This window comes from Anolis carolinensis, chromosome 1, assembly GCF_035594765.1.
Source record: "Anolis carolinensis isolate JA03-04 chromosome 1, rAnoCar3.1.pri, whole genome shotgun sequence".
Taxonomy (NCBI): domain Eukaryota; kingdom Metazoa; phylum Chordata; class Lepidosauria; order Squamata; family Dactyloidae; genus Anolis; species Anolis carolinensis.
The window spans coordinates 30,733,790-30,760,119 of record NC_085841.1 but is presented as its reverse complement, the minus strand read 5'-3'; the positions used below and the strand labels follow the sequence as shown (position 1 = coordinate 30,760,119).

The following is a 26,330-nucleotide window of genomic DNA, read 5'->3' as shown; positions in this document are numbered from 1 at the left end:
TCGATGGGATTGGCCCCAAAATTTCTAAATAAACGTACTTGAGAGTGGAAACATAACATACTAAATATTTGCATTTTCCCCACACATCAGCTCAACATGCCGGCTAAGCTTCTCAGCTGCCACTCAGCGCTTAGGAATTTTGCTCAAGGCTCTGGCTGAGCTCTTGCTGTAATAATGCAGAGGTCTTAACTCTTTGAAATTAAGCAGCCAGGAGCAGGCATGCAGTTGGGAGGAGCAGACCCAAGTCTGATGCAAGTGCCCATAAACAGGGGAAAGTGCTAGAGGAACAAGCAAGAGACAATCGAAACAATTAAATCAACCAGACTCTGATGAATGTGGACTGCTGTTAAATATGAAGCAAGAATTACCACCTTGTCATAGCTAGACAAATAAATAGAATTGAAGAGGGATTTTTATAGACCCATTAAAACCAGATTAAGATCAGCAACTTGAAATAAGCAGCAACAAGGAGAGAAGAGGAAGGCAGAAATTTGGCTCTGCTTTATATCAAGGCTTAAGCTCAGGCTTGACAGCTATGTAAGCTATGTGCGGCATGCCACACAGAGGGCAGAATTGTTTCTCGACTGCAACTCCCAGAACTCCCCCTGTGAGCACTTTCTCACCTTCGCTGCAGATGTAACAAACACTGAGATAAGACAGCAAAATTGGTGGCAGACCCAGTGCAGGGATCCCTAATGCTTACCTTCCAGATGTAGGCATTGTGGTCACTGGATCCGCTGACCAAGAACTGGTCGTCTGGGCTAATGCTGGATTTGACATAGAAGCTGGAGTTTTGATGCCCACTGAAAAGTGACACTGAAGTACAAGGGGGAAGAGGGTGGGAAACAAAGCACAACAACATATACAACTTTAGAACAGTTTTGACTACACAGGCCAATATTACAGGGGTGTCCTTTCACTCTATGGCAGGCATGGGCAAAATTCAACCCTCCAGTTGTTTTGGACTTCAGTTCTCGCAATTCCTAACAGCGGTAGGGTCTTTTCACACTAGACCCCATGGGTAGTTATCATTTGAAAGACTGAAAGGAGTAGATAGCCAAAATATAGGAGGCAAGGACAGCAAATGTTAGCCGGCAAAGCAGGGTTCCAAGCAAGGGCGTACAAACTATAACCTTGGTTGTCACATTGCCCTAGTACTGTCACATCTGTCAAGAAGTGTCTTCATTGTGCCATAACCCTTTCTTCATCTCTTAGGCCAACTAACTTAGGTTTTTTTAAATGTTTTATTGTGGCAAGGATTGGAATAGTTAAGAAGAGCATGATAGCAGACAGAAATATTTGAAAGGGCAAGGATGTGAAAGAAAACAAAACATTCTCACTAGGCCCCCTTAATCTAAACTCCCTTCTGCCGATTCCCATTATGAGGTAACTGGTGGTAGCAAATGTTTGCACTCACTGGACCCTATCCTTGCTTTATCCCAGCCCAACTGCTGCAATTAATCCATGGGGATTTATAGTCTGCATAGGTGAGAATACTGGGCACGCAGAAGCTCACTATGGGACACAGTAAGCTTCCCCACTTCATGGGTCAGTAGGGTTTTATGTACTGTAAAAGTCTGTACAGTACATAAAAGCAGACCTTGCTACTAGGAAACTATCTCCACATTCTACCCTATCCAGCCCAAAATTATCCTCTAAGCTGTTCCAAATGTCTGACCACAATGAGTGCCAGCAACTTTAATGCAGATGTATTCTGAATGCTGGCTCTATTCTGTCTCACAATTCATATTTTACATCTCCTGCCTACCTGCTGATCAGTATTCAACTGGGGCCTTTTGGGCTAATATGACCCTGTGTGCAAGAATCATTTAGTTCCCATACAACCAAAGATTAACTTAGAGTTCTCAGATTTTAAAGATTCTGTCAACAAAGAGGCATCTGTTATCTACCATTTAACTGGCTCATAAGTTCCTGCTACCTCTTTAAGTCTTCTGGCATTCAGCAAGTTAGGGAAGCTGTTTCTCATTTCCTGCAACTGGTATCTTATTTCTTCAGGAGGATGTTAACTGGCCGAGTGGCATGGGTCCTATGGCTATTTTTAAACTCTCCACATCACACCTGATCTATGATGCCTTGTAACTACTGCCCCATACAGCTAAGGTTTCTGATATGTCAAGACCTGGAAGTGCATGTCACGATCAGGGAAAAGTTGTATCTGGGCCAAAAACACCTAGGACTGACTGCAGGATTGGAAAGGACACATGTCGAGCACAGAATGTTATAGAGAGCCTCTATTAGGAATGGGAGAGAAATTTGTTTCAGGTCATCTAGGCCCAGAATGTGTCCAGTATGTACTTCCAAGAGTTGAACACAAATTGCAATTAGTATCTATGGGCTGTCAATCAGATTTGTGTACCAAAAATGGATTCAGGAAGTAACAGTGCCACAATTCAAGAAGGACATTAGCAAAGAAGGGCGACTAAAATAATCAGAGATCTGCAAGGCAAATCCTGTGAGGAGCAGCTTGGGGATTTCAGTATGTTTAGCCTGGAGAAGAGATGGCTGAGAGGAGACATGGTAGCAACTTTTACAAATCTGAAAGGATGTATTGAGGAGGGACAAGCTTCTTTTCTGTAGTTCTAGAGGCTATGACACTGAGCAATGGATTCAATGGATTCCACCTAAACATTAAGAACTTCATGATGGTAAGAGCTGTTCTGCAGTGGAATATAATGCCTGTGACTGTGGTAGGGTCTCCTTCTCTGGAGGCGTTAAGGTAGAGGCTGAATGGTCATCTGTTGGGAGTGCTTTGCTTCTGTGTTCCTGCAGGACAGAATGGGGCTGGACTAGATGGCCCTTGAGAGTCTCTTCCAACGTTATGCTTGTATGAATTAAAAACACTGTTTTATTACCTGAAAGAATACTTCTCTAGGTCCTCCGCCACAATTCTATGGTCAACTTCTGCCTGAAGTTAAGTATAGAATGACGGAGGACCTACAAATGGCTAGAGAAATGCTCTCCCTAAGAACCTCTGGGTCATCCAGTGGAAGTTGACCATAGAATAATGCTGGAGGATGTAGAGCAGTGTTTCTCAACCTATGGGTCCCCAGGTGTTTTGGCCTACAACTCCCAGAAATCTCAGCCAGTTTACCAGCTGTTAGGATTTCTGGGAGTTGAAGGCCAAAACATCTGGGGACCCACAGGTTGAGAACCACTGATCTAGAGATTCCTAGAGATAACACATTATTAAAGGTGCAAATAATCAAATCCACAAAGGTGAAAACCACAAATGTGGAAGATCACTTGTATATCTTCTTTCCCCTGACAATGCAAAATTTCTTTAAAATGCACACTGAAATAAATCACAATCTGATGCACACTTGATTCAGAATGAGCTGTGGTTTTTACTTATTGGCACATCCTTGTCAATTATCAATCCATACAAAAGGTTATACACGTTGCACCTTTAGTTTAAAGTCTATACAGGCAGTCCTCGACTTACAAACATCCGACTTACAAATGACTCACGAGTGAAGAACAGGGGTGAGACAGCAGGAAGTGAAATTAATCTATCCCTCGGAAGGGAAAGTTACTCCTGGAAGAGCTATCATGGGTGTCTCCACTGAAGCCTCATCACAATCCTTGTTTCCTCAAAAAGCCAATGTTTTCAAAATCCAATTGTCACAGGGACAGAAAGTGAGGTGAAAACTTCTAAACTAGGGCACAAACAGCAAAACAAACACCACAGGGTGTTAACCCTTCCCTAGGCTACCCAAAGCTATATATATGCATGTGTGTTTGTGTTTATGGCTGGAGTTACACTTTTAAAAAATGTGCCTGTACCGACTTACTGACAAATTCAACTTAAGAACAAACCTACAGAACCTGGGGGCTGCCTGCATATTGCAAGTAATAATAGCGGGTTTCTCTTCTCATAGTAAAAAGACTGGGATTGTACAGTTCCCTCAGATATTCAAGTGTACAGGGTGCAGTATGAGCTCAGACCCTTGGAATGCAGACATGTTGCTACAGAAGGTTCCTCTGCCACCGAGTTTCCTCCAAAAGGGGGGAAAAGTTGAAGCAATTATGCTCAAGAAACTCTTGAGGCAAAGAGAGATATCAATCAGATGAAGTACAAAAGGGAAACGAGCAGCACCTGCTCTTTTCAAACGTATTGGATCCTGCCTATTTGCTGCTCTCTGGTGGTCTGAAAGAGGTTTTACTGAGATGCAGAAAACACATTCTCCAACATCTATGGTTTTAAAAAGAGTATCACATTTCATTGATTTTAAGACACACACTAATTTCAGTACCAACAGAAAAAGCCTATATATACATATACATATATATATACACACACACATATATACATATATATATCACATGCCTAAGATGCAATCCATTTTTAGAGATGTTTAGAATCGAGGAAATACAGCAAATAAGGCTATCAATGGATGTCTTTCATAAATTATATATTGTATACTATCTCTATAGGAGCCCACAGTGGGTTAAACCCTTGTGCCAGCAAGACTTGAAGGTTGTTGATTCGAATCCAACCCAAGGAGAGTGTGGATGAGCTCCCTCTATCAGCTCCAGCTCCATGTGGGGACATGAGAGAAGCCTCCCATAAGGATGGTAAAAACATCAAAAACATCCAGGCATCCCCTGGGCAACTCCCTTGCAGACAGCCAATTCTCTCACACCAGAAGCGACTTGCAGTTTCTCAAGTTGCTCCTGACACGAAAAAAACCCCCCTATTTCTATGATTAGAGCAACATACCTTATATAATTGCTAAAATGGGGAAGCAAGTGCTATTTTACTCATGTCCTTCTTACCAGCTTCCTGGAAATATCTAGATGACACTTTATGGAAGAATCCTAGGCTTGTTAGAACAGTATATTGTGATGATTCCCAAAGTCTAGTCTTCTGCTTACAGGCCGGGACTGCACTTTGTACAACCCACAATCTTGAAAAATTCATTAGAGAAATTGTGATGTAGTAATATCTAAGCCATGCTGTACCATATGTACGAGTTCTGTGCTAAGCAAATATATTTTGAATCAAGATGTTAAACTTTTATTAAAAGCTATGCTTTCTTCATGATATGCCATCTCACCCATATGAACATAAAATGTAATAGAAGAAGAGAAACATGAAAGGAAAACCTTTCCACATTATTACTGGGTGGGCTTATATAACCCAAGATAGCAATTGTGCCGGATTGCAGTTCGATGCACTCTACCCCTAACAATAGGCATCACAGAGAGGCTTTTTTCACTCAGGATTCTGAGTTAGGTAATGATTGCAACAAGGAATTCATAGATCATACCTTCCCGACCATAATAAATTTAATATTATTAACATTATTTAATAAGTAGTATTCTCACCTGGAGTAGTTTTAAGGCTTGGCATGCTGAACATATATATATTGTCATCAGTACAATTAGCAAACAAGCTGGTACCAGTTGAATCCAGAACAAGACTAGAATAACCTACAGGAAAGAAGATTATCTGTTTAAATAATATACAGAATCCCAGTCTTCAGAAACATGTCAGAAAGGTGAGATCTACAAGTGAGATCCAGAACAAATTTTGCAGAGTCCTGGTTGAGTATGTCACCCAGCAATGCCCTTTCACTTCTATTTTCCATTTTTGTCAATGTGCTGCAACTATATTTTGTCCTCTCTGAAATGTTTTTGGAACACCATCCACCTGGTAAACCTTTTAAAAAAATTGAGTTTTTAATACTGTACATGCATATCCCATCTTTCTACCAGTAGGGGATCCTTTTAAAAACACAAGTTAAATCATAATTAAACTAAATTTCTTTTTTTAAAAGAGACTGGTTGAAAATGCAAAAATGCTTTTAAAATCACATATAGTGACAGAACCCACTCACTTTAAAAGCTTGGTTGGCCATGTATCTGGAATGAATAGTCATTGCATGCATCTGAAGAAGTGTGCTTTACATCTATGAAAGCTCATGCTAAAATAGAGTAGCGCTTAAAATGCAGAATGCTCTTTTTAAAAATGTTAATTTACTCTTGCATTCCTCCTGCAACATACACATCTTGCTCTTGGTTTTTAATGGCACTATTTTGGCCACTATCTTACTACTAACTTTGCTTTTATCAACTTTAGATGACAGATCTACCCAGTCACAGGCATACTGGCATAAGAAAGATGGAGGAACTAAGGGATCCTAGAATAGGGTGGGTAAAGTGTGGCCCAAAGCTGTCTCATAGATACCTTATACATATAAAATTACCTCCAGATTATATGCGTAAACCAAAATTACAATATAATCTGGAGGAACCCAAAATCTCATGATGTGCTTATATGGAAATACAGGTATTCTGAAACCCAGAACACTTCGGGTCACAAGCATTTTGGATAAGGAGTATTCAAACTGACAGACACGACACTATTCAGACACGCAGATAGAGCAGAGGTTCTCAACCTGTGGGTCCCCAGGTGTTTTGGCCTACAACTCTCAGCCAGTTTACCAGCTGTTTGAATTTCTGGGAGTTGAAGGCCAAAACATCTGGGGACCCCCAGGTTGAGAGCTATTGTTTCCAACCCACATTTATGCCTTACCTAGTTTACGTGTGCTGTTCCCAGAGTAGCTGAAAGATCTGGAAGGTAATGGATCCTGACGGTAAGAGGTGTAGTTCTTCCGCAAATCCCATATCTTGATGACACTAAAATTTGAGACAGAATTTCTTATTCTGCATCATTGCACCAAGGCAGATGCAACTTTTTGTACAATCAAGGAACCTTTAACCAGAGTATTAAGAGTGACAATGACTAGCTAGTACACAACATGAATGGACTCTTCCCTTTCTCTAACACATTCAGTAATGAAAACTAAAACATACAATCACTACTCATTCAGTTGTTATCTGATTAGAAAATAGCAACCTCAGGAGAAATAGGCTTTGCTTTGGTAATGTTCATATGAATTAACAATCCAATATGAAAGGTATTTAATAGGTCTGAAACATGTACATCCTTTAAACCACTATCAGTTGAATAAAGGACAGATGAAAGGGGATTTTAAAACTGATGCAATAGACTTCTTACCCATCAACAGCCCCTGCTGAGATTAGGGTATGTTCATCCTGAAGCAGCACCACAGTCACGCTCTGCTGGAAGTCCTTAAAAAAGCAAGAAAAAAGTTCCTTTTCCGAACAGCAAATGTTATCTGAAATAATTTCAGCACTGAAATTATGTTTACAGTTGTTCCTGTAAACATAACTTAGTAAGTTGCTTTCTCATCTCCTGTTTATGAAATTTTCCGTCATTTACAGATAGCAGCATTAGAGACTTATGCTGAGTCTGTAGCACAGTCATTTAACATATACTCCAGTCATAAATACAAGAGACCATGCAGAAAATGTAAGGTAATTAAGGCTGCAGATTGACACAAATAAGGATAACAGCGAGTAATTGCGACATTGAAAAGAAATTATATGGCAGTGCAGAAGGAGCCTAGGAGTCCACAAGTGTCTCCAGATGGGTTGTTTTGTTTGGAGTTTATGTGAAAGACACGAACACCACACAAACTGTGTCAAACTGAAAAAAGATAATTGTTTGGTGTTGATCAGCTTAACACAAAATGGTCTTGGGAAGTCACAACACCCTTTTGACCCCCCCCCCCCCGGCCGAAAGCAAGGAATCATTGAGGATAACTATTACTGAGGACCAGCTAAGATTTATTTCACCACATTCACTCGCTTTTTCTTCCTGGTATTTACTATTTCCGGTTTACTTTTGAGCTCAGAGAGATCTCAACCTGGAAAGGCTGTAACAGAGCATCTTACAGAACTAACCTTTTTAAAATGCAAGACACAATTTAGCTTTTGGGATCCTTACCACCGAGGGAGCAAGGCCTTTCGTGTTCTGTTTCTTCTTCTTTAGTTTGGAGGGTGTCTGCTTGTCTGTTATGTTGTGGGCTCCACTTATTTGTTTCACCTGTCTGTAGAATCCATCTGGAAAGCAGTTTTCAAGAACCAATATTAAAACCAACTTCCACTGCATCATAAACTTTGTTTCAGGATTATATTTGTATCTCAGTAGGGGGGGAAAAGCCTTACAAAACTTTATGACAGCTGAGGGATAAAATAAACAGATACGTAGCATACCTTTTTTATTACATCGAGTATCCCAGACCATGATGTTTCCATCTCTTCCTCCAGTACAGAACACCGCTGTGAAATATAAAAATAGGATACTTTTTTTTAATAAAAAGGACAAAAATCAATAGCAAATCCCTTTGAGGAACTCTCCTCTTCTCCAAGAGATATACCCAGGCCATTCTAATCCAGGCTCTTATCCCTCCACAAACTCAGCTCTGCTTGGCAACTGGGTATTTTAGAATGCCATGTTCTCCTCTCAAAGAGGAAATGCCAAGATGAAATGATGATGATAACATTAATACTTACCACTCTCAAATTTAGAGAAAGCAACGGACTTCAAGCTGCACTGGTGTCCTTTGCACACTCCAAGCAGTTCACCAGTCCTTACATCCCACACTTTCGCCGTCTGGTCTCCTGAAGCAGTAACCTGAATGATAAAAAAATGAGTTAGCTATTATTTGCTATGAGAGACACCAAATTGCTGAGTACCATAGGAGAATATAAGCTTATTGAGGCGGGGCCTTTTGAAGGAAAAGCCTGATATTTCATCAACTATGCAAAGCTTGAGAGAAATGCTATCTGCATGTTTACTCCAGCAAATTCAGTGAGACCTACTCTCAAGAAAACATGAAGCAAGCATATGCATAGCTTGACTTGGGAGTACAAGTTGGCAGACATACAGATATGTCCTAGGATTTAGCATGCAAAATATATACCATTATAAAATTAATAAAGCAGAAGGTTTTGGAAGTTATATTGTCTAGTGCCTCTTAAGCTTTCTATTGCAAGGTCCAACAATTTCCTCGCATAAATATGATACCACACTTGTGCGCATTGACTATAATGTTTTACTAGAAATTTGGCTTCTTCTAAGCCCTTTTGCACATAAGGGCAGGATAATACTACTTTACTCACAATTTTGTGTTCTCTAGGCACCCAGGCAAGATCAAAAACAGCATTGGAATGAGCTTGCCATTCTGAAGGGAAACAAAAATAAAATCCACATTAATCATTAAGCGTTAAAATAATATGGCCCATTTATTTAGCATTCTTTACACTGTGACATTAAGTTTTTCAAGAATGCCATGTAAGTCAAAAGCATATCCCAAAAGTGGCCCAGTACTTATCAGAATAATTTAGCACAATCAGGTGTTGTGTTTACCTCTGAAAACCTTTTTGCTGCTTGTTGATGCATGAGTGTCATATAGCCTAACGATCCCCTCTTCATTGGCAACAGCAATAATATGTTGTGCATTTGGAGCTGGAAAATAAGCAAGCAAAATTTCTGTGTTTCTAAAAGTTTTAGAAGTAACATTCACAGTACTGTATAACACTCTGTTAAAATACTATTTACCTGCTTGACAAAAAAAACCCACAAAGTACTTAGAGAAGTAAAATGGAGATAACCCTACAGAACAGTGTTGTGAGATTAAGACTAGATGTCAATCTGTGATGTATCAGAATAATATGCAACTCAAGATGCTATATTGAAAAACCACTGATTATACAAATGGAATCTGGATCAAGGAAAACAACGAGTTAATAAATTATATTATTTCAATTTTTAGGGAGGATAATTGGACAATGGATACCACAGAACTATTTAATCTGTCAATAAATATTGGAAAACTTTTTTGTGGTATAGCAACCCATTCTTTCCATGTTATTTCTACCTCTGGTGCTGACATTTTTATTAAAGGAATAAGGCCAAGGGACATCTCTACTTGATCTACCTGTAAGAAGCACAGATATACCTCACTTAACAGAACTGGCTTTCATGGCCAGAATCACTCAGTTCCTGTGAGTTTTCCAGGCTGTATGGCCATGTTCCAAAAGCATTCCCTCCTGACATTTCACCCATATCTGGCCCTGATTGTTTCACATCTGGATTTCCCCTGTTTTCAGAGTATCGTTCTTTATTTAAGAGGAAAATAAAAATGAACAAAATCTGTCTACCAGTATTTAAAAACTCTAAAATCAGGACAGTAAATATAGAACAATACTCAAAAACAGGGGAATTCCAGATGTGAAACAATGAGGGCCATCTAAGAACTCCCAACAAAGGATTCCCCAAGGCAGGAATCAGCCAGGCCTTGAAGCTGCAAGGCTTTTCAATGTTAACCAATGTGATTAGCTGCAACATTAACCCCCACCTTCAACAGATAAAGAGTTCTTTCTCCCATCCTGGGCCTTCCACAGATATGTAAACCTCCCTTGTCTAGTTTCCAATATACCTCACAACCTCTGAGGATGGCTGACATAGATGTAGACGAAGTGTCAGGAGAGAATGCTTCTGGAACATGGCCATACAGCCCAGAAAACTCACAGCAACCCTATACCTGTATTTCTTATTAATTTTGGATCTTTGGTGGCTCAAGACTACGGATCGTTATCTAAACACAAAAGAAAAGAGCTATAAATATTTACAAACAAGACAAATGCCTCCATTTTACCTGTTGAAAAGGTGCACCCGAAAGGAGGAACCGGGATTTCCATTTCTCCATACGATGGATGGTCATCTTCTATAGCGCAACAATAGCACCCTAGAAGGTGCTGTAAGGAAAATCTTGGCAGCCGACCTTAATAGAAACAATAAAAACTGTCAAGTGAAAAAACAATTAGCTGCTAATACTGATATTAGATCAGCCCCCTCCCTCTTGGCCTTCAGAAGGAGAGTAAAATCCCAGCTATGGGAGCAGGCCTTTAAAAAATAGCAGAATGCAATAAGTTGACTTGGAAATCATGCAATTGATTATGGAATGGCCTTAGACCTTGCTTTTGGATGATGTGTCTTAACATAGGAATGCATTTTAATTATGTTTTTATGTATGCATGTAATCTTAATTTAATTGTTTTTATGTCCAAGGCACTATGAAAGTGACGTTTGTAAGCCGCCTTGAGTCCCCCTTGGGGTAGAGAAAGGCAGGATATAAATATGGTAAATAATAAATAGTAGACTTACAAGACACTCAGCCAAAACAACAATACCTCACTTCAACTATGTCACTTTATCACTGTCCCTGTCCTATAGGTATTTGTATTATTACTGACATGGTTCTCCGCCCTATTTATAACTGCTTGAATCCATCAAGAGTTCCTTGCACAAACACAGACCCTCTGAATTCCTAGCAAGTATTGTTACTCAGGCCCTAAACTGCTGCTGCTATGTTTCATATTATTTTGATGTAGTTTCATGTGATATGATGTCTCAGTTTGCTATGTTTTCACCTATGTTTGATCGGGCTTGTCCCCATGTGAGTCCCTTCGGGGAGATGGAGGTGGGATACAAAATTAAAGTTATAATAATAATAATAATAATAATAATAAATAGTGTCAACCTGCTATAACAGGCATGGGCTAACTTGGGCCCTCCAGGTGTTTTGGACTTCAACTCCCATCATTCCTCACAGCCTCAGACCCTTTCCTTTTCTCCCTCAGCCGCTTAAGCGGCTGAGGGGGAAAAGGAAAGGGTCTGAGGCTGCGAGGAATGATGGGAGTTGAAGTCCAAAACACCTGGAAGGCGCAAGTTGGCCCATGCCTGTGCTATAACTACGGTATAAAAAAACTCACCATGTGGTCCACCTAGGGAGCGATGAACGAGGGAGCGGCACAGCATGATAACGCAGCCCTAGACCTCTCTGGCCCTCCGCGCGGCGCCAACTGAAACTCCCAGCCCATCCCCGAACTCCCGCCAACCCGAACTACGCGCCAAAGTCACTTCCACGCTTCCCATTGGTTAATCGCAGAACCTGAAACCACGCCCCTGTTTTCCTATTGGTTTATACTTTTCTTCCCTCCCCGCGATGCCACGCCCACCGCCCTTCGCCTTTCCATTGAAATGAGACCCGGCTTTTCTTGCATTTGCGCATGCGCACCGGCGTCTAAAAGACTTGATTCGCTTGAGGGCAGCACGCATGCGCATTGGGAATGTAAAGGCGCACTTGGGTCTGCACATGCGCGCTAGCTTCTTCTTCTGAGGGGAAAGGAAAGGCAGCAAACGCCGAGTTGAGTCCGAGTGAAAAGAAAAATAATAAAGTGCCTTTCTCCTTCCCTATCACGTGCGGGATTTCTTTTTGTATACTACACAACAACATGGCCTCGGCTTCGAAATCCTTCCTTGCCGACGCCGGCTATGGCGAACAAGAACTGGACGCAAACTCCGCCCTCATGGAGCTGGATAAAGGTAAGACGGAAAGCGAGGGAGGTTTGCGTGATGTGCGCATGCGCCGAAGTCACAGCGATGGCCCTGATTGTCAGGAGCCCCGCCCCTTTATCCTGAGGCGGGGAATTTGTCTGCAGGTGCGTCTGCTGGGGAATTAGTGCAGTCTGACACACGTCATGGCGCGAGACTATGGAGTCATGGGAGTTGTAGTTTTACAACCTCTGCCAAATTGTGCTGGTGCCTCACCAAACTATAACTCTCAGGATCCCATATCATTCAGCCATAGCTGTTCAAGTGGTATCAAAACTGCATTTGTTTTAGTGTCAATGCACTTTGGGTTACATTCCAAAGGATGCCAGTGTTAGGGTTAACACACCTTAATAATAATACACTTTATTTATATTCCACCTTTCTCCCCTAGGGGACTCGAAGCAGGTTACAGCATTTACATATACTATACTGTATAGGCCAGTGATGGGCAACCCTTTGCACTTGGTGTGTCAAAATTCACCAAAAAACCTAGCATGACTTTGGTGTGTCACTTTGAGAAAAAAACCATAATTTCACAATATATATATAGTTTAAATAACAAAAATATATAATTGTAATATATAACTGTATTTAATAAATCAAAACTATTTACTACCATTATTTCCATGTACAACATTCTATGGTACCTTGTCAAAGACAGAACGCCACAAGATTCAAAGTAACAGAGTTTATTAGATTACAGAACTCAAAAATGCCCGTAAAACACAAGGGCCAGGCAATTTTTGCCTTTAGGAGCAAAAAAGGGACAAAAGTAAATGTTCAAAAGATAAACCGGATTAAACCGGAGTTTAATCCGGGTAAAAACAAACTGCTTTCTTCAGCCTGGGTATAAACAAAACGAAAGGCAAGGAACAAAAGATACAAAGAATGCAACTAATTGGCAGCAGATTCCTCTCTGCTGCCAACACTGAGTTTAGAGTAACTTGCGTCGCTCCCACACACACAGCAGACAGGATTCCAACACGAACAAATCCGCCAGGGATTTTAGCAGTAGAGTAGACCAGTTCCGTTCCGTAGATCAAAGCCAGAAGCAGACGTTTGTAGTTTTTCCAAGTCCAAGAAGGGGGGAAGTCAAGCCGTGGTCAGTTCAGTCCGAGTTCTCAAAGCAGGAGATGGCGTCCGTCAAGAAGACGACGGAAGGTCAAGCTAATAAGAGTAAGCACAGGTTTGCACAAACAAATGCCCACACAATCCCTCCCGCCGTCTGACCCTGGATTCCAATCAACTTACGTCTCAGCACAGGAAAGTACACAAGTCTTCAGGGAAGCGTCCCACACACACACACGAATCCCAAGCGTTTGCCCAGATTACCTTGCCCGACGCAATTTGCAATTGCTCCCAAGCCCCATTTTATGCCAGTTACAAATCTTCATCACTGTCAGCTGTCCTCCTTAACCCGGGCGTTTCCTCATCACTTTCCTCGTCAGAGCTGGAACACCTCTGACTACGCCCAACAGCATCTCCAGCTGTGGATCCCGTCCCATCCCTCCAGCTACGCCATGGGTCTAATCCTGAAGGTCCCCATTCATCTTCTGCCCCATCATGGCCAGTGGCCCCCAATTCCTCCCTTACCCGAGTCCAATCCATCTCATCCTCCTCTGAGCTAACCAGCCCTTCCTCCATTCTCTCCGTGAACCCTTCGAAAGACTCTTCGTCAGAGGGTGCTGCAAATATGTCTCGCAGTCTTTTTCTCTCTCGCTCCTCGAGAGTATCCGACTCTCGAGGAGTCTTACGCCCACGCCTGTCAGAAACAGAGCCACGAGGCTCAATCATAACACTATCCCCTCTCACAAAGGCCTCCTCCCCCGATGGCGGAGAAGTGGCAGTGATACCCTCCGCTATAGCACCACGACGACTAGAGGTATCAAGTTTCAACAGTGAACGATGAAAGACTGGATGGACCTTTAAACTAGACGGTAAACGCAAACGAAACGCAACAGAAGAAATCTTTTTAACGATAGGAAAGGGACCCAAATACCGAGGCGCAAACTTTCCCCCAGCCTGTTTAATATGTTTGGAAGATAACCACACCAAATCCCCTTCTTCCAACTCCTCCCCTGCCTGCCTGTGGCGGTCAGCCTGAGTCTTCTGCGTTGCCTTAGCTTCCAACAGTAAGCGACGGGCAACATCATGCAATGCAGCCATTTCCGTAGAGCGGTACACAGGGTCCGAAGAGACCACATTGGTCGACGGCGCCACACCTCCCCGTGGGTGAAAGCCATAAGTAAGCTCAAACGGCGTATGCTGACTAGACGTGTGCACCGCATTGTTGTAAGCAAATTCCGCCACCGGTAACCACTTCACCCAAGCCGTGGGTTGATCTAAACAAAAACAACGCAAATACTGCTCTAAGAGCCCATTAACCCGTTCCGACTGTCCATCCGTTTGCGGATGGAAGGCGGACGACACGTTTAACTTAGTCCCCAAGCACTCATGGAAGTGTTTCCAAAAGCGTGACACAAATTGCGGAGCCCTATCGGAAATAATCACCTCGGGTGCTCCGTGCAAGCGATAGATGTGCTTTGTAAATAGTAAGGCCAACGTAGGGGCCGCCGGAATGGTTGAACAAGGAATAAAATGAGCCAGTTTACTAAATAAATCCACCACCACCCAAATACAAGTATAACCCCCAGACTTAGGCAAATCTGAAATGAAATCCATGGAAATGATTTGCCATGGCCTCTCCGGAACAGGTAAAGACGACAACAACCCTCTAGGGCGCCCAACAGGCGTCTTACTTTGCTGGCAAACGGCGCAGCTGTCACAAAAGCGCAGAATGTCTTGCCGCATCTTTGGCCACCAGTAGCTCCTGGTGATAAGCTGTACGGTCTTGAACCTGCCAAAGTGCCCAGCCATGGGTTCGTCATGGTGGGCTCTAATCACCTCCAACCTGAGGGCCCCCACTGGTACGTAAACCTGCCCCCTACGCACCAATACCCCGTCTTGATCTTGGAGATGCGGCAGTATGGTACGGTTACCTGCTGAGAGCAACATCAGTTGCTCCTGAGTCCACACATCATCTTTCTGAGCCTCAAGGATCTGGTCATGTAACCCGAGCTCATTATCTACAACACACAGCGAGGCAGTAGGCAAGATGGTCTGACATACTACCTGCTCATTGGTCTTAAATTCTGGCTTGCGGGATAAAGCATCGGCCCGCAAGTTTGCCTTCCCCTCCACGAACTGCACCTTGAAGTTAAACCTGGAGAAAAACAAAGCCCAGCGAATTTGACGCTGGTTTAACTTCTTTGCTGTTTGCAAGTGCTCTAAGTTCTTATGATCAGACCTGACCACGATCTGGTGCCGTGCCCCTTCAAGCCAGTGCCGCCACACCTCAAACGCCACCTTAATCGCCAACAACTCCTTCTCCCATATGGTATAGTTCTGCTCGAAGGGTGTTAGTTGCCGCGAGTAAAATCCACAGGGACGCAAGGTCCCTGAGGAATCCTTCTGAGACAATACAGCCCCCAACGCGTAGCTAGAAGCGTCCGCTTCTACCACGAACGGTTTGTCAACATCAGGATGGGTTAGTATGTTGTCCGATTGAAAACTAGACTTAAGTTGTAGAAATGCCTCGTGAGCTTCCCGCCCCCACACAAATGGCTGTTTCTTGCGCAGAAGCTGCGTCAAAGGTACCGTGAGCTTTGCAAAATTCGGAATAAACTCCCGGTAGTAATTAGCGAAACCTAAGAACCTTTGTACATCCTTCTTAGTCTTCAGCTCCTGCCATGAGTTGACGGCGTCAACCTTATGTGGGTCCATTTTAAGTTCCCTACCTGACACTACATGACCTAGGAACTCCACTTCAGGCACATGAAAGACGCACTTGGAAGCCTTGGCGAAAAGCCCATTAGCCCGCAGTCGGTGCAGAACCTGCTTGACATGTTGACGATGTTCTTTCTCGTCCTTAGAAAAAATCAAGATATCATCCAAATAAATCACTAAAAATTGGTCAATTAGGTCCCTGAACACATCGTTCATGAACCTCTGGAAGACCGCAGGAGCATTACAAAGCCCAAAAGGCATGACTCGGAACTCGTGGCATCCGAAACACGTGTTAAATGCCGTCTTCCATTCATCCCCTTCCCGTATACGGATTAAGTTATAGGCCCCCCGCAGGTCAAGCTTGGTAAAGACCTTAGCCCCTTGCACCCTTGATAACAGTTCCGAGATTAAAGGGAGCGGGTACCTATCCCGAATGGTGTATTTGTTTAGGATCCGATAGTCGCAGACCAGCCTAAGTTCCCCAGTCTTTTTGGCTACAAAGAATACTGGTGCCGCAGTTGGAGAACTAGATGGGCGAATAAACCCCTTGGCTAAATTTTCATCTAGAAACTCCCGCAAAGCTTGCCTTTCCGGTACAGTCAAGGCATACAGCCTCCCTGCTGGCAGTTTCGCACCTTCTGCCAACTTGATGGCGCAATCATATGGCCTGTGCGGTGGTAATTTGTCCGCTTCTTTTTTACAAAATACATCAGAGAACTCCCCATACTCAGCAGGCACTCCCTCCATATCAGAATGAGTAACATTTAGAGTGCAACAATCCTGCCTCTTTAAAATCACTTTACGTGTTGCCCAATCTACTTGTGGGTTTACTACAGCTAGCCAATCCATCCCCAGGATCACATCATATCTAGGCAAGCTCGTAATATCCCACACAAACGTTCCCGTTACTCCCTGCACCTCCCACGTTACTGCCGAGGTTTCCTGGTTAACCACCCCAGTCTCCAGCAGTCTCCCATCTGCTCCTTCCACCCACACGTCGCATGCCTTGCGCACCTTAGGAATGCCGTGCTTCTTAGCAAACTCAATATCTACATAAGAGCCCGTGGCTCCTGAGTCCAGCAGTGCCAAAGTAGAAACAAGTTCCCTTCCCCCAACAGATAATGTAATGGGTACGAAAACATGCTTCCTCCCCTCAGTTGACTGCTTGAGGAGCCCTAGTGCGTTGGACTCACGTCGCACTAGGGCTGGCCTTTTCCCGAAAGCTGGGAAGGTTTCACATTACAACTTTTGGCAAAATGCCCAGCATTCCCACAGTACAAACACAAGCCCAGCTGCCTCCTACGGCTCTTTTCCTCTGTAGACAGCTTTTTAAAGACCCCAAGCTCCATGGGCTCTTCCCCCATCACCACAGGTGCCCTGGTTACATGCATGGGTGGCGCACACATTGCTTTTGAATGTTTACGAGCCTCGAACCTTGCGTCTAAACGCAGCACCTTAGCTACTAAGGCGTCCCAGCTTTCAGCCGGCTCCAAGCGTGCTAATTCATCCTGGAGCATATCACTTAACCCGGCAGTAAATAAAAGCATGAATGCATTTTCCCCCCAATCCAGCTGGTGGCGATACAGGTTAAACTTATTTAAGTAATCCAAAACAGTCCCCTTTCCCTGTTTCAACCGATACAGAGCCCACCCAGCGTTCTCCGTGCGGAGAGGATCCCCAAAAGTATCAGTTAACAATTTTTTGAAATTATTCAAATTGTCCTTGACTGGGTCATTTCCCAAAATTAAATTAGTGGCCCATTGTCCTGCGGGACCGGTCAACAAACTCAAAATAAAGGCCACTTTGCTAGTGTCTGTAGGATAAGCATGAGCACTGAGCTGAGAAAAATAAAGCTCCACTTGTGCCAAAAAGGTTGGCAACTTGCACCTGGTTCCGTCAAAGCGTTCAGGAGTCAAAACATGTCCTTTCACGGCATGAGCGGTTTGGCTAACGGTAAATGCCGTTTGCAATTGGTCTAATTTGACCCTTAACTCATCCATCGTCTTCCTGACGGGTTTATTGCTGCAATAAACCTTTTATGGGCGTCGGGCAATCTGTCAAAGACAGAACGCCACAAGATTCAAAGTAACAGAGTTTATTAGATTACAGAACTCAAAAATGCCCGTAAAACACAAGGGCCAGGCAATTTTTGCCTTTAGGAGCAAAAAAGGGACAAAAGTAAATGTTCAAAAGATAAACCGGATTAAACCGGAGTTTAATCCGGGTAAAAACAAACTGCTTTCTTCAGCCTGGGTATAAACAAAACGAAAGGCAAGGAACAAAAGATACAAAGAATGCAACTAATTGGCAGCAGATTCCTCTCTGCTGCCAACACTGAGTTTAGAGTAACTTGCGTCGCTCCCACACACACAGCAGACAGGATTCCAACACGAACAAATCCGCCAGGGATTTTAGCAGTAGAGTAGACCAGTTCCGTTCCGTAGATCAAAGCCAGAAGCAGACGTTTGTAGTTTTTCCAAGTCCAAGAAGGGGGGAAGTCAAGCCGTGGTCAGTTCAGTCCGAGTTCTCAAAGCAGGAGATGGCGTCCGTCAAGAAGACGACGGAAGGTCAAGCTAATAAGAGTAAGCACAGGTTTGCACAAACAAATGCCCACACAATCCCTCCCGCCGTCTGACCCTGGATTCCAATCAACTTACGTCTCAGCACAGGAAAGTACACAAGTCTTCAGGGAAGCGTCCCACACACACACACGAATCCCAAGCGTTTGCCCAGATTACCTTGCCCGACGCAATTTGCAATTGCTCCCAAGCCCCATTTTATGCCAGTTACAAATCTTCATCACTGTCAGCTGTCCTCCTTAACCCGGGCGTTTCCTCATCACTTTCCTCGTCAGAGCTGGAACACCTCTGACTACGCCCAACAGCATCTCCAGCTGTGGATCCCGTCCCATCCCTCCAGCTACGCCATGGGTCTAATCCTGAAGGTCCCCATTCATCTTCTGCCCCATCATGGCCAGTGGCCCCCAATTCCTCCCTTACCCGAGTCCAATCCATCTCATCCTCCTCTGAGCTAACCAGCCCTTCCTCCATTCTCTCCGTGAACCCTTCGAAAGACTCTTCGTCAGAGGGTGCTGCAAATATGTCTCGCAGTCTTTTTCTCTCTCGCTCCTCGAGAGTATCCGACTCTCGAGGAGTCTTACGCCCACGCCTGTCAGAAACAGAGCCACGAGGCTCAATCATAACATACCTCTTGCAGTTTCCATGCTGATTTCTCTCAGTGTAATCATGAATAATGAATAATATAATAGTAATATAATAATATACTACAGTAATAATAGAATAATAATGTAATGTGCATAATTCCCATGGAGTAAACAACAAAACCACTGAACCAAATCACACCAAATTTGGCCACAAAAGACATTAGTCATCCAATCAATCTGCATGCAGCAGTGTGTCAGCAAAAATAGCTAGGCGTGTCAGAGTTGGTATTCATCTCTGGCTCTGGGGAGGTGCTTTTTCTCCATTTTCAAGCCAAGGGTCATGCGTTGTCACCTCCTTGTCATGTGGCTGGTAAGATTGCTTGCAGTGTCTCTTTGCCTACCAAAGCAGTACCTATTTGTTTACTCACATTTGTGTATTTTCAAACTGCTAGGTTGGCTAAGAGCTAGGGCTTGACAGACAGGAGCTCATCCCCATCTTGCGGATTTAAACTTCCAACCTTCAGGTCAGCAGGTCAGCCGCACAAGGGTTTAACCCATTGCACCACCGCTGCCCTCCTTCCAGAGGTTAGGCCTCTGGAAGGAGAAAGCATATAGTTTAGGGCAGTGGAACACTCTGCCCCGGAGCGTGGTGGAGGCTCCTTCTTTGGAGGCTTTTAAACAGAGTCTGGATGGCCATCTATTGGAGAGGCCTTTAATGCGATTTTCCTGCTTCTTGGCAAGGGGTTGGACTGCATGGCCCATGAGGTCTCTTCCAACTTTGTGATTCTATTATTCTAAAAGGCTGAACAGGTTGAGTATCTCTTATTTGAAATGCTTGGGACCTGAAGTGTTTGGGATTTTGAATTTTTTTCAGATTTTGGAGGGCCTGTATTTGCATATTTCTCCATAAGCTTGGTGATAGGACCCAGGCCTAAACACAAAATTTGGCAGAGAGAGCTAAAGAACTTGTAAAACTACAACTCCCATGGTTTAATTGCATTCAACCACAGCAGTTGAACTGTATTAATTCTCCAGTATAAATGCTACCTTTGTCTCTCACCCAAGTAATAACCAGAGCTGACCCTGCTTAACTTCTAAAGTCAGATGAAATCTGATGCCTTAAAGGCATTTAGGCTGTTGCCTTCCACCTTTTTACTTCTTTCTAAGCTATTTTCCCAATGGAAGGGTTAGCATTGTGACTGTCATTTCCACAGGGTTTTGTTTTCGGCATCCTCAGGTCTCAAGCTGGCAGCATGTATGTCTTTGTTGATGGTGTCCCACCATCTTTTATTTGGCTGTCCACATGGTCATCATCCTGCAATCTCCAAATGTAGTGTTGTTTGTGCTACTGATCTTCTCTTCTCATGACATGGCCTACCACCATAGTCTTGCTTCCTCCATTTTCTTTCTGATTGCTTTTGTTCCTAGTCTTTGATGGATGTCATCATTTGGAACATAGACAAGAAATGTCAAGCCAAGTGTCTATCTCAGCATTTTAATTTCCATTGTGTTAAGGGCTTATTCATGTCTCTTTGTTGTTGTTCAGCACTCTGCCCTATACAGTGTAGTTCTTAGCCATGAGTTGTTCAGGCATTTTGAGTCACACAGAATGCCAGTAGTTTGCTATTTCAACCAGACAGCATTTATTTGTGACTGTACGTCTGGCATTTTGTTTATGTAGACCAGTGACCCTAGGTATTTAAATTGGTGGCCTTCTTTAGTGCTTGTCCATCAATTTGAATTGTTTTTCCAGTTTGAAGGCCACATTCCAGATACTTTGTTTTGGGTATGTTCAGTTGAAGTCCACTTCCACTGAATCTATCACTCCATGTCTGCAGCTGTTGTTTGAGGGATGTTGTTGGAGGGCTGTACATTTTTGGTGTCCGAGTGCTATTTCACTTGCATATAGGAGTGTCCGGGGATGCATAGTCTGCAAATTTGCTGTAGCAGTATCCATGCAGCGTGAATAGTAATGATGAGAGTGCTGATCCCTGATGCACGCCAACAGTGATGTTGAAGGGTGGTGAAATCCCTGCAAGGCAGCGGACTATACTTGTAATATTGTATAGTACCTTTATCCATGTTACATAGTCTTCTGATATTCCATGGGATCGTAGTGCTTGCCAAATCAGGTCATTATGAAATGCTTTTTTGAGACCAAGGAATGCTGCATTCCACCTTACCAATCATTGTATTTGCTAATGAGTTATGTGTTCTCCTGATACGTTCAAAGCGTATTAGATGCATGTTGGCTTCTAGGACTTTTTAACAAAAACTCTCTCATCAACAATGAAACCATAAGCATAGCCTCTTGGCTCACAGGAGCATGTAACCCCACCACCATTGAAAGTGATGCCATGCAGGGCATCATTCTACACACAAAAGTAACACATTTGATCTTCAGGGGAGGCCCTGCTCTCGGTGCGGCTGGCAGGGACGAAAGACAGGGCCTTCTCAGTGGTGGCTCCTTCGCTGTGGAACTCCCTCTCTAGTGACATCCGGCAGGCTCCATCCCTTTTGAGTTTTAGAAAGAAAGTGAAGACCTGGCTATGCGAGCAAGCGTTCAAAGAATAAGTTTCATTGGCTTCAACTCGGTCTGGACTAAGGTTTATGTACAAGGTTTTGTGGATGAATGGCTCAAGTATTTTGTATTATTTTAAATCTGTTTTTAATTGCTTGTTTTATTCTTTTGTATTGTTGTATATTGGCATCGAATTCTCCCAGTTTTGTAAGCCACCCTGAGTCCCTTCAGGTGAGAAGGGCGGGATAGAAATGATGGAAATAAATAAATAAATAAATTTGTTACTGCCAACTAACATATGCCCACTGAATCAAGAGGAATTCAGTAAATCAATATCTGTGTAAATTCCAATGATTGCATATATATGCTCTGTTTGGGATTAACATTTTTATATAGTTGAGTCTGAACAAGTAATGGAGTAATTGATTAGATAATAATAATCAACATTGTTTATTTATTAATGACCTCTCCTTATTGCTTGAGGTGGGGCACAACATAATTAAAACACATCCATGTTAAAATTGTTCTGGCTAGGATTGTGGCTCAGTGACATCTGGTACACATATATTTTACTATCCTGCTGTATTCTTATTTATCTATGTCTTAGGATTCTTAAGTTTGAGTCTCCATATTTGTTTGCTTACTTGCTTTATAATTTGAGTATATGTCTGTGAGCAGTGAGGTAAGCTTGGCTTCCTTTGCCTTGAATATCCATTAATAATTACATGCATAATAGATATGTCTATTGAATGCATAATGTATGTACAGTAGAGTCTCACCTATCCAAGCCTCGCTTATCCAAGCCTCTGGATTATCCAAGCCATTTTTGTAGCCAATGTTTTCACTATATTGTGATATTTTGGTGCTAAATTCGTAAACACAATAATTACAACATAACATTACTGCGTATTGAACTGCTTTTTCTGTCCAATTTGTTGTCTAACATGATGTTTTGGTGCTTCATTTGTAAAATCATAACCTAATTTGATGTTTAATAGGCTTTTCCTTAATGCCTCCTTATTATCCAACATATTCGCTTATTCAACATTCTGCCGGCCCGTTTATGTTGGATAAGTGAGACTCTACTGTAATTGCAATAGTCCCTAATGATGTGTAGAAGCAAACTTTCTGCACTGGTGAATCACAGTACAATTCTTGGCCTCCCAACTTCAGAAATTCCTCAAGTTACAAACATCTGACTTATAAACAACTCACAGTTAAGAATGGGTGTGAGACAACAGGAAGTGAGAGAATCCACCCTTAGAAAGGGAAATTTACTCCTGAAAGAGTTGTGGGGAAAAGGTGTCTCCACTGAAGCTTTTTCATTAATTCTTGTTTCCACAACAAGCCAATTTTTTTTCAAAATCCAATTATCACAGGGTGGAAAGTGAGGTGAAATCTTCTGAACAGGGGCATAGACAGCAATCAAACCCTTCCCTATGCTATCCAAACCTTATGTATTATATACATACCATATATGTATGTATATTTGGCAGAAGTTACACTTTTAAAATGTACCTAGTCCGACTTACATACAAATTCAAGTTAAGAACAAACCTACAGAACCATAACTTGGGGGCTGCCTGTAGTCAAGCTTACTTGCCATCAGAAAATATGAACAGGAAGAAAAGTTTCACTTCTAATGGAGAAGAAAATATTGTCATTCTCACCTTCTCTCTTGCCCATAATAAGCCCGCAAGGCTTAAGATATATTGATGTACTTGCCACTTTCCTCCTCCCCAACTCAGTTCAAATTGTTCTGCTAACCACTAGAAGGCAATGAGATAAATAGATACATTCTGAGTTTATACACAGAGAACATTCTCAGTAATTGTGCTTCACTGTATGTTGCTTTAAAAACCAAAAACCAAACCTTTTCTTGTATGGTAAGGTAAAGGTTTCCCCTGACGTTAAGTCCAGTCGTGTCCGACTCTGGGGGTTGGTGCTCATGTCCATTTCTAAGCCGAAGAGCCGGCGTTGTCCGTAGACACCTCTAAGGTCATGTGACCAGCATGACTGCATGGAGTGCTGTTACCGTTCTTGTATGGCCATGTTACATATTTCACACAATATTCATAGTCTCCTTCATTATTTCTGCTTCTATGGGTTTAAATGCTGTGCTGATTTTACTTTTTGTTGCAGGTCTTCGATCTGGCAAACTTGGGGAGCAGTGTGAAGCTGTTGTCCGTTTTCCCAGACTTTTTCAGAAGTATCCATTCCCGATTCTAATTAACTCAGCATTTTTAAAGCTTGCTGATGTTTTCAGAGTTGGGTAAGCTAAACTTGTATCTTCTGGATTTTTATTATTGAAGCGTTATGTTGCTTTTAATTCAAAGCACTGCTGATCGCCATTTATTGGACCATTGTGGTTAGAACCAGGTTGACTGGGAAATGTTCTTCTGTATAGGCCATGCCCACACAGGGTCCTTCCAAACAGTGCCAAAATGCAGATTTTAAAGAGTGGATTTAACAAACCCTCAGGGCAGGTCCCCACACAGACCAGTTCCGGGCTTTCCCCCCCTGCCATCTTCACAGTCCTTCTTTTGGAAACGGGTTTTCCCTCTGTTGCTTTGATTAAACGCTCATTTTGGACAAATATCATCTGACCATCCCCCTTTTTAACCTATTTTCTCCCTGATTATAGCTATTGTGTGGAAAGGCTCTCAGTCATAGATGAAGTAGAAGTTGTGTTGCAGCGTTTTATTGGAACCAGAGAAAAGCTGTATGGGTACCTGCTCCCCGGCATGGAAAATTTCCTATTCAGGGATGCTTCTTTTTGCCTTTAGTCTGTTAATAAGCTTTTGATATATGACAAAGTCATCCTTTTAAGAACTCTTCTGTGCCATAACATCTGTTCAAGAACCCTTTGCTTGGCAATTTTCACTCTGCACTGGAATTTTAATTAGAATTATTAATTATTAATTCATTTGCAAGAGCCAGTATGGTTATGATGTTTTGATTGGTGGTCTAGGACTCAAGGAGGCAAGGGTTTGAATCCCACCATGATCATGAAAAGCCACTGAGTGGCATTTGTTCAAGCCATACTCTCGCAACCTCAGAGGAAAACAATAGCTAGTCTTGCTAAGGAAATCACATGATTCCCCCATCCCCACTTATGTTTTATTTTTCCACTTTTGGACTTTCAACCAATTGTCATTGTGATTTAGTTGTGATTCTTTGGTACTGCTGTTTTTCTGTTGCTACCTGCCTCAGACTTTTTATAGAAACTGGAAACATAATAATATTAAGTAATTAAAATATTATTTCAAAATAGAAACAACTTCCTGAGACTCTGCGTTCTGAAAGTTACTCAGCAGAGTGAGAAACACTTGGAGAAGATCTTGAATGTGGATGAGTTTGTGAAAAGAGTTTTCTCAGTTATTCACAGTAACGATCCAGTTGCACGTGCCATCACACTCAGGTATGCACACTTAACTGTCCAGGATCTGTCCAGATGCTGTATTCTGGAGGGTGCATCTAATAGTGGACCCCTGAACATATTAAGCAGGGGTATGTTGAGTAAGATTATTAGGTTGGGTACTGCTTCCTCTGACTTGCAAATGATCTTCAAGGTCTGATGGAGCCCTTCCCAGTTCTACTGTATAAATTCGTGTTTAATTGGATAAGTGAGGGATTCATTGAGTTGCAGGGAAAAGTGTATTCTGTGACTGGGTTATAACTCCCATTTTAATAGTGTCCAGAATGTATTTTATGTTTATGTTTACAACTGAATAATATAACACTGAAAAGACATAGAAAAAGAGGACATTTTGATTTATGTTTAGGTGATACATTTTTGAACAGCTGAGTGTTTTGACACTTGAAAGAGAGGTTTTCAGGTTGGTTTGAGCACCTTTTTTTGATTCTGTGCCAAGACACACCTAAACCAGGATTTATGGTAGCGGCAATATTGTTTGTCCTGTCTGAAAAAGACAGGAAAAAAGATGGCATTTGACATTTTAGAAGGAGTGGCAAGATATTAAAAGAGTAGTTCATCATAAGCAGGTTCCTGAGCTCTTGCTTGATGTTCTTTATTTTATTTTCCAGGATGTTGGGTAGCATGGCATCTATAATTCCAGAAAGGAAGAATGCACACCACAGTATTCGCCAAAGTCTGGATTCTCATGATAATGTAGAGGTTGAAGCTGCTATTTTTGCTGCAGCTAATTTTTCTGCTCAGTCCAAGTGAGTAGAATGCCTGCTGAACATCTATTTTCATAAGTCCAAAAGCAGTGACATTAAATCCTTGCCTTTTATATAGTCCTTTATCTACATAATATTAGCAATCCCTGCAACAAATCTGTCAGTGTTTTATTTTATATTGTAGAAGGAAGAAAACAGACGGAACAATAATTGTTTACCTAGCACATCAATATAGTGTGTATCAATATTGTGCTTGGTTTTATAACTGGTTCAAAGTTTTTTATTTTATGGTAAGTTCCTGGAGAACAGGAGAAGTCCCAGCAGATTGGAGGAGGGCAAATGTGGTCCCTATCTTCAAGAAGGGAAAAAAGGACGACCCAAACAATTACCGTCCGGTCAGCCTCACATCGATATCAGGCAAGATT

The 26,330-nt window shown here is 42.4% G+C and overlaps 2 protein-coding genes across 2 annotated transcripts in view; one reads left to right on the top strand and one right to left on the bottom strand.

The window, feature by feature from the left end:
- Positions 1–11,852, bottom strand: part of dtl (denticleless E3 ubiquitin protein ligase homolog) — a 28,659-nt gene extending 16,807 nt beyond the window's left edge. The window contains exons 1-11 of the mRNA XM_003216009.4: positions 11,671–11,852; positions 10,554–10,679; positions 9,263–9,361; positions 9,016–9,077; positions 8,407–8,527; positions 8,107–8,172; positions 7,838–7,953; positions 7,046–7,119; positions 6,560–6,663; positions 5,350–5,454; positions 704–816 (exon numbers count right to left, since the gene is read on the bottom strand). Of these exons, the coding sequence (XP_003216057.1) occupies positions 704–816; positions 5,350–5,454; positions 6,560–6,663; positions 7,046–7,119; positions 7,838–7,953; positions 8,107–8,172; positions 8,407–8,527; positions 9,016–9,077; positions 9,263–9,361; positions 10,554–10,679; positions 11,671–11,716 (1,032 nt within the window). The 5' untranslated portion in view covers positions 11,717–11,852. The remainder of the gene's footprint in view (positions 1–703; positions 817–5,349; positions 5,455–6,559; positions 6,664–7,045; positions 7,120–7,837; positions 7,954–8,106; positions 8,173–8,406; positions 8,528–9,015; positions 9,078–9,262; positions 9,362–10,553; positions 10,680–11,670) is intronic.
- Positions 11,853–12,028: 176 nt separating this feature from the next.
- ints7 (integrator complex subunit 7) overlaps positions 12,029–26,330 on the top strand; it is a 60,099-nt gene continuing 45,797 nt past the window's right edge. The window contains exons 1-4 of the mRNA XM_003215977.4: positions 12,029–12,283; positions 23,905–24,034; positions 25,037–25,183; positions 25,810–25,947. Coding sequence (XP_003216025.1) covers positions 12,193–12,283; positions 23,905–24,034; positions 25,037–25,183; positions 25,810–25,947 — 506 coding nt within the window. The 5' untranslated portion in view covers positions 12,029–12,192. The remainder of the gene's footprint in view (positions 12,284–23,904; positions 24,035–25,036; positions 25,184–25,809; positions 25,948–26,330) is intronic.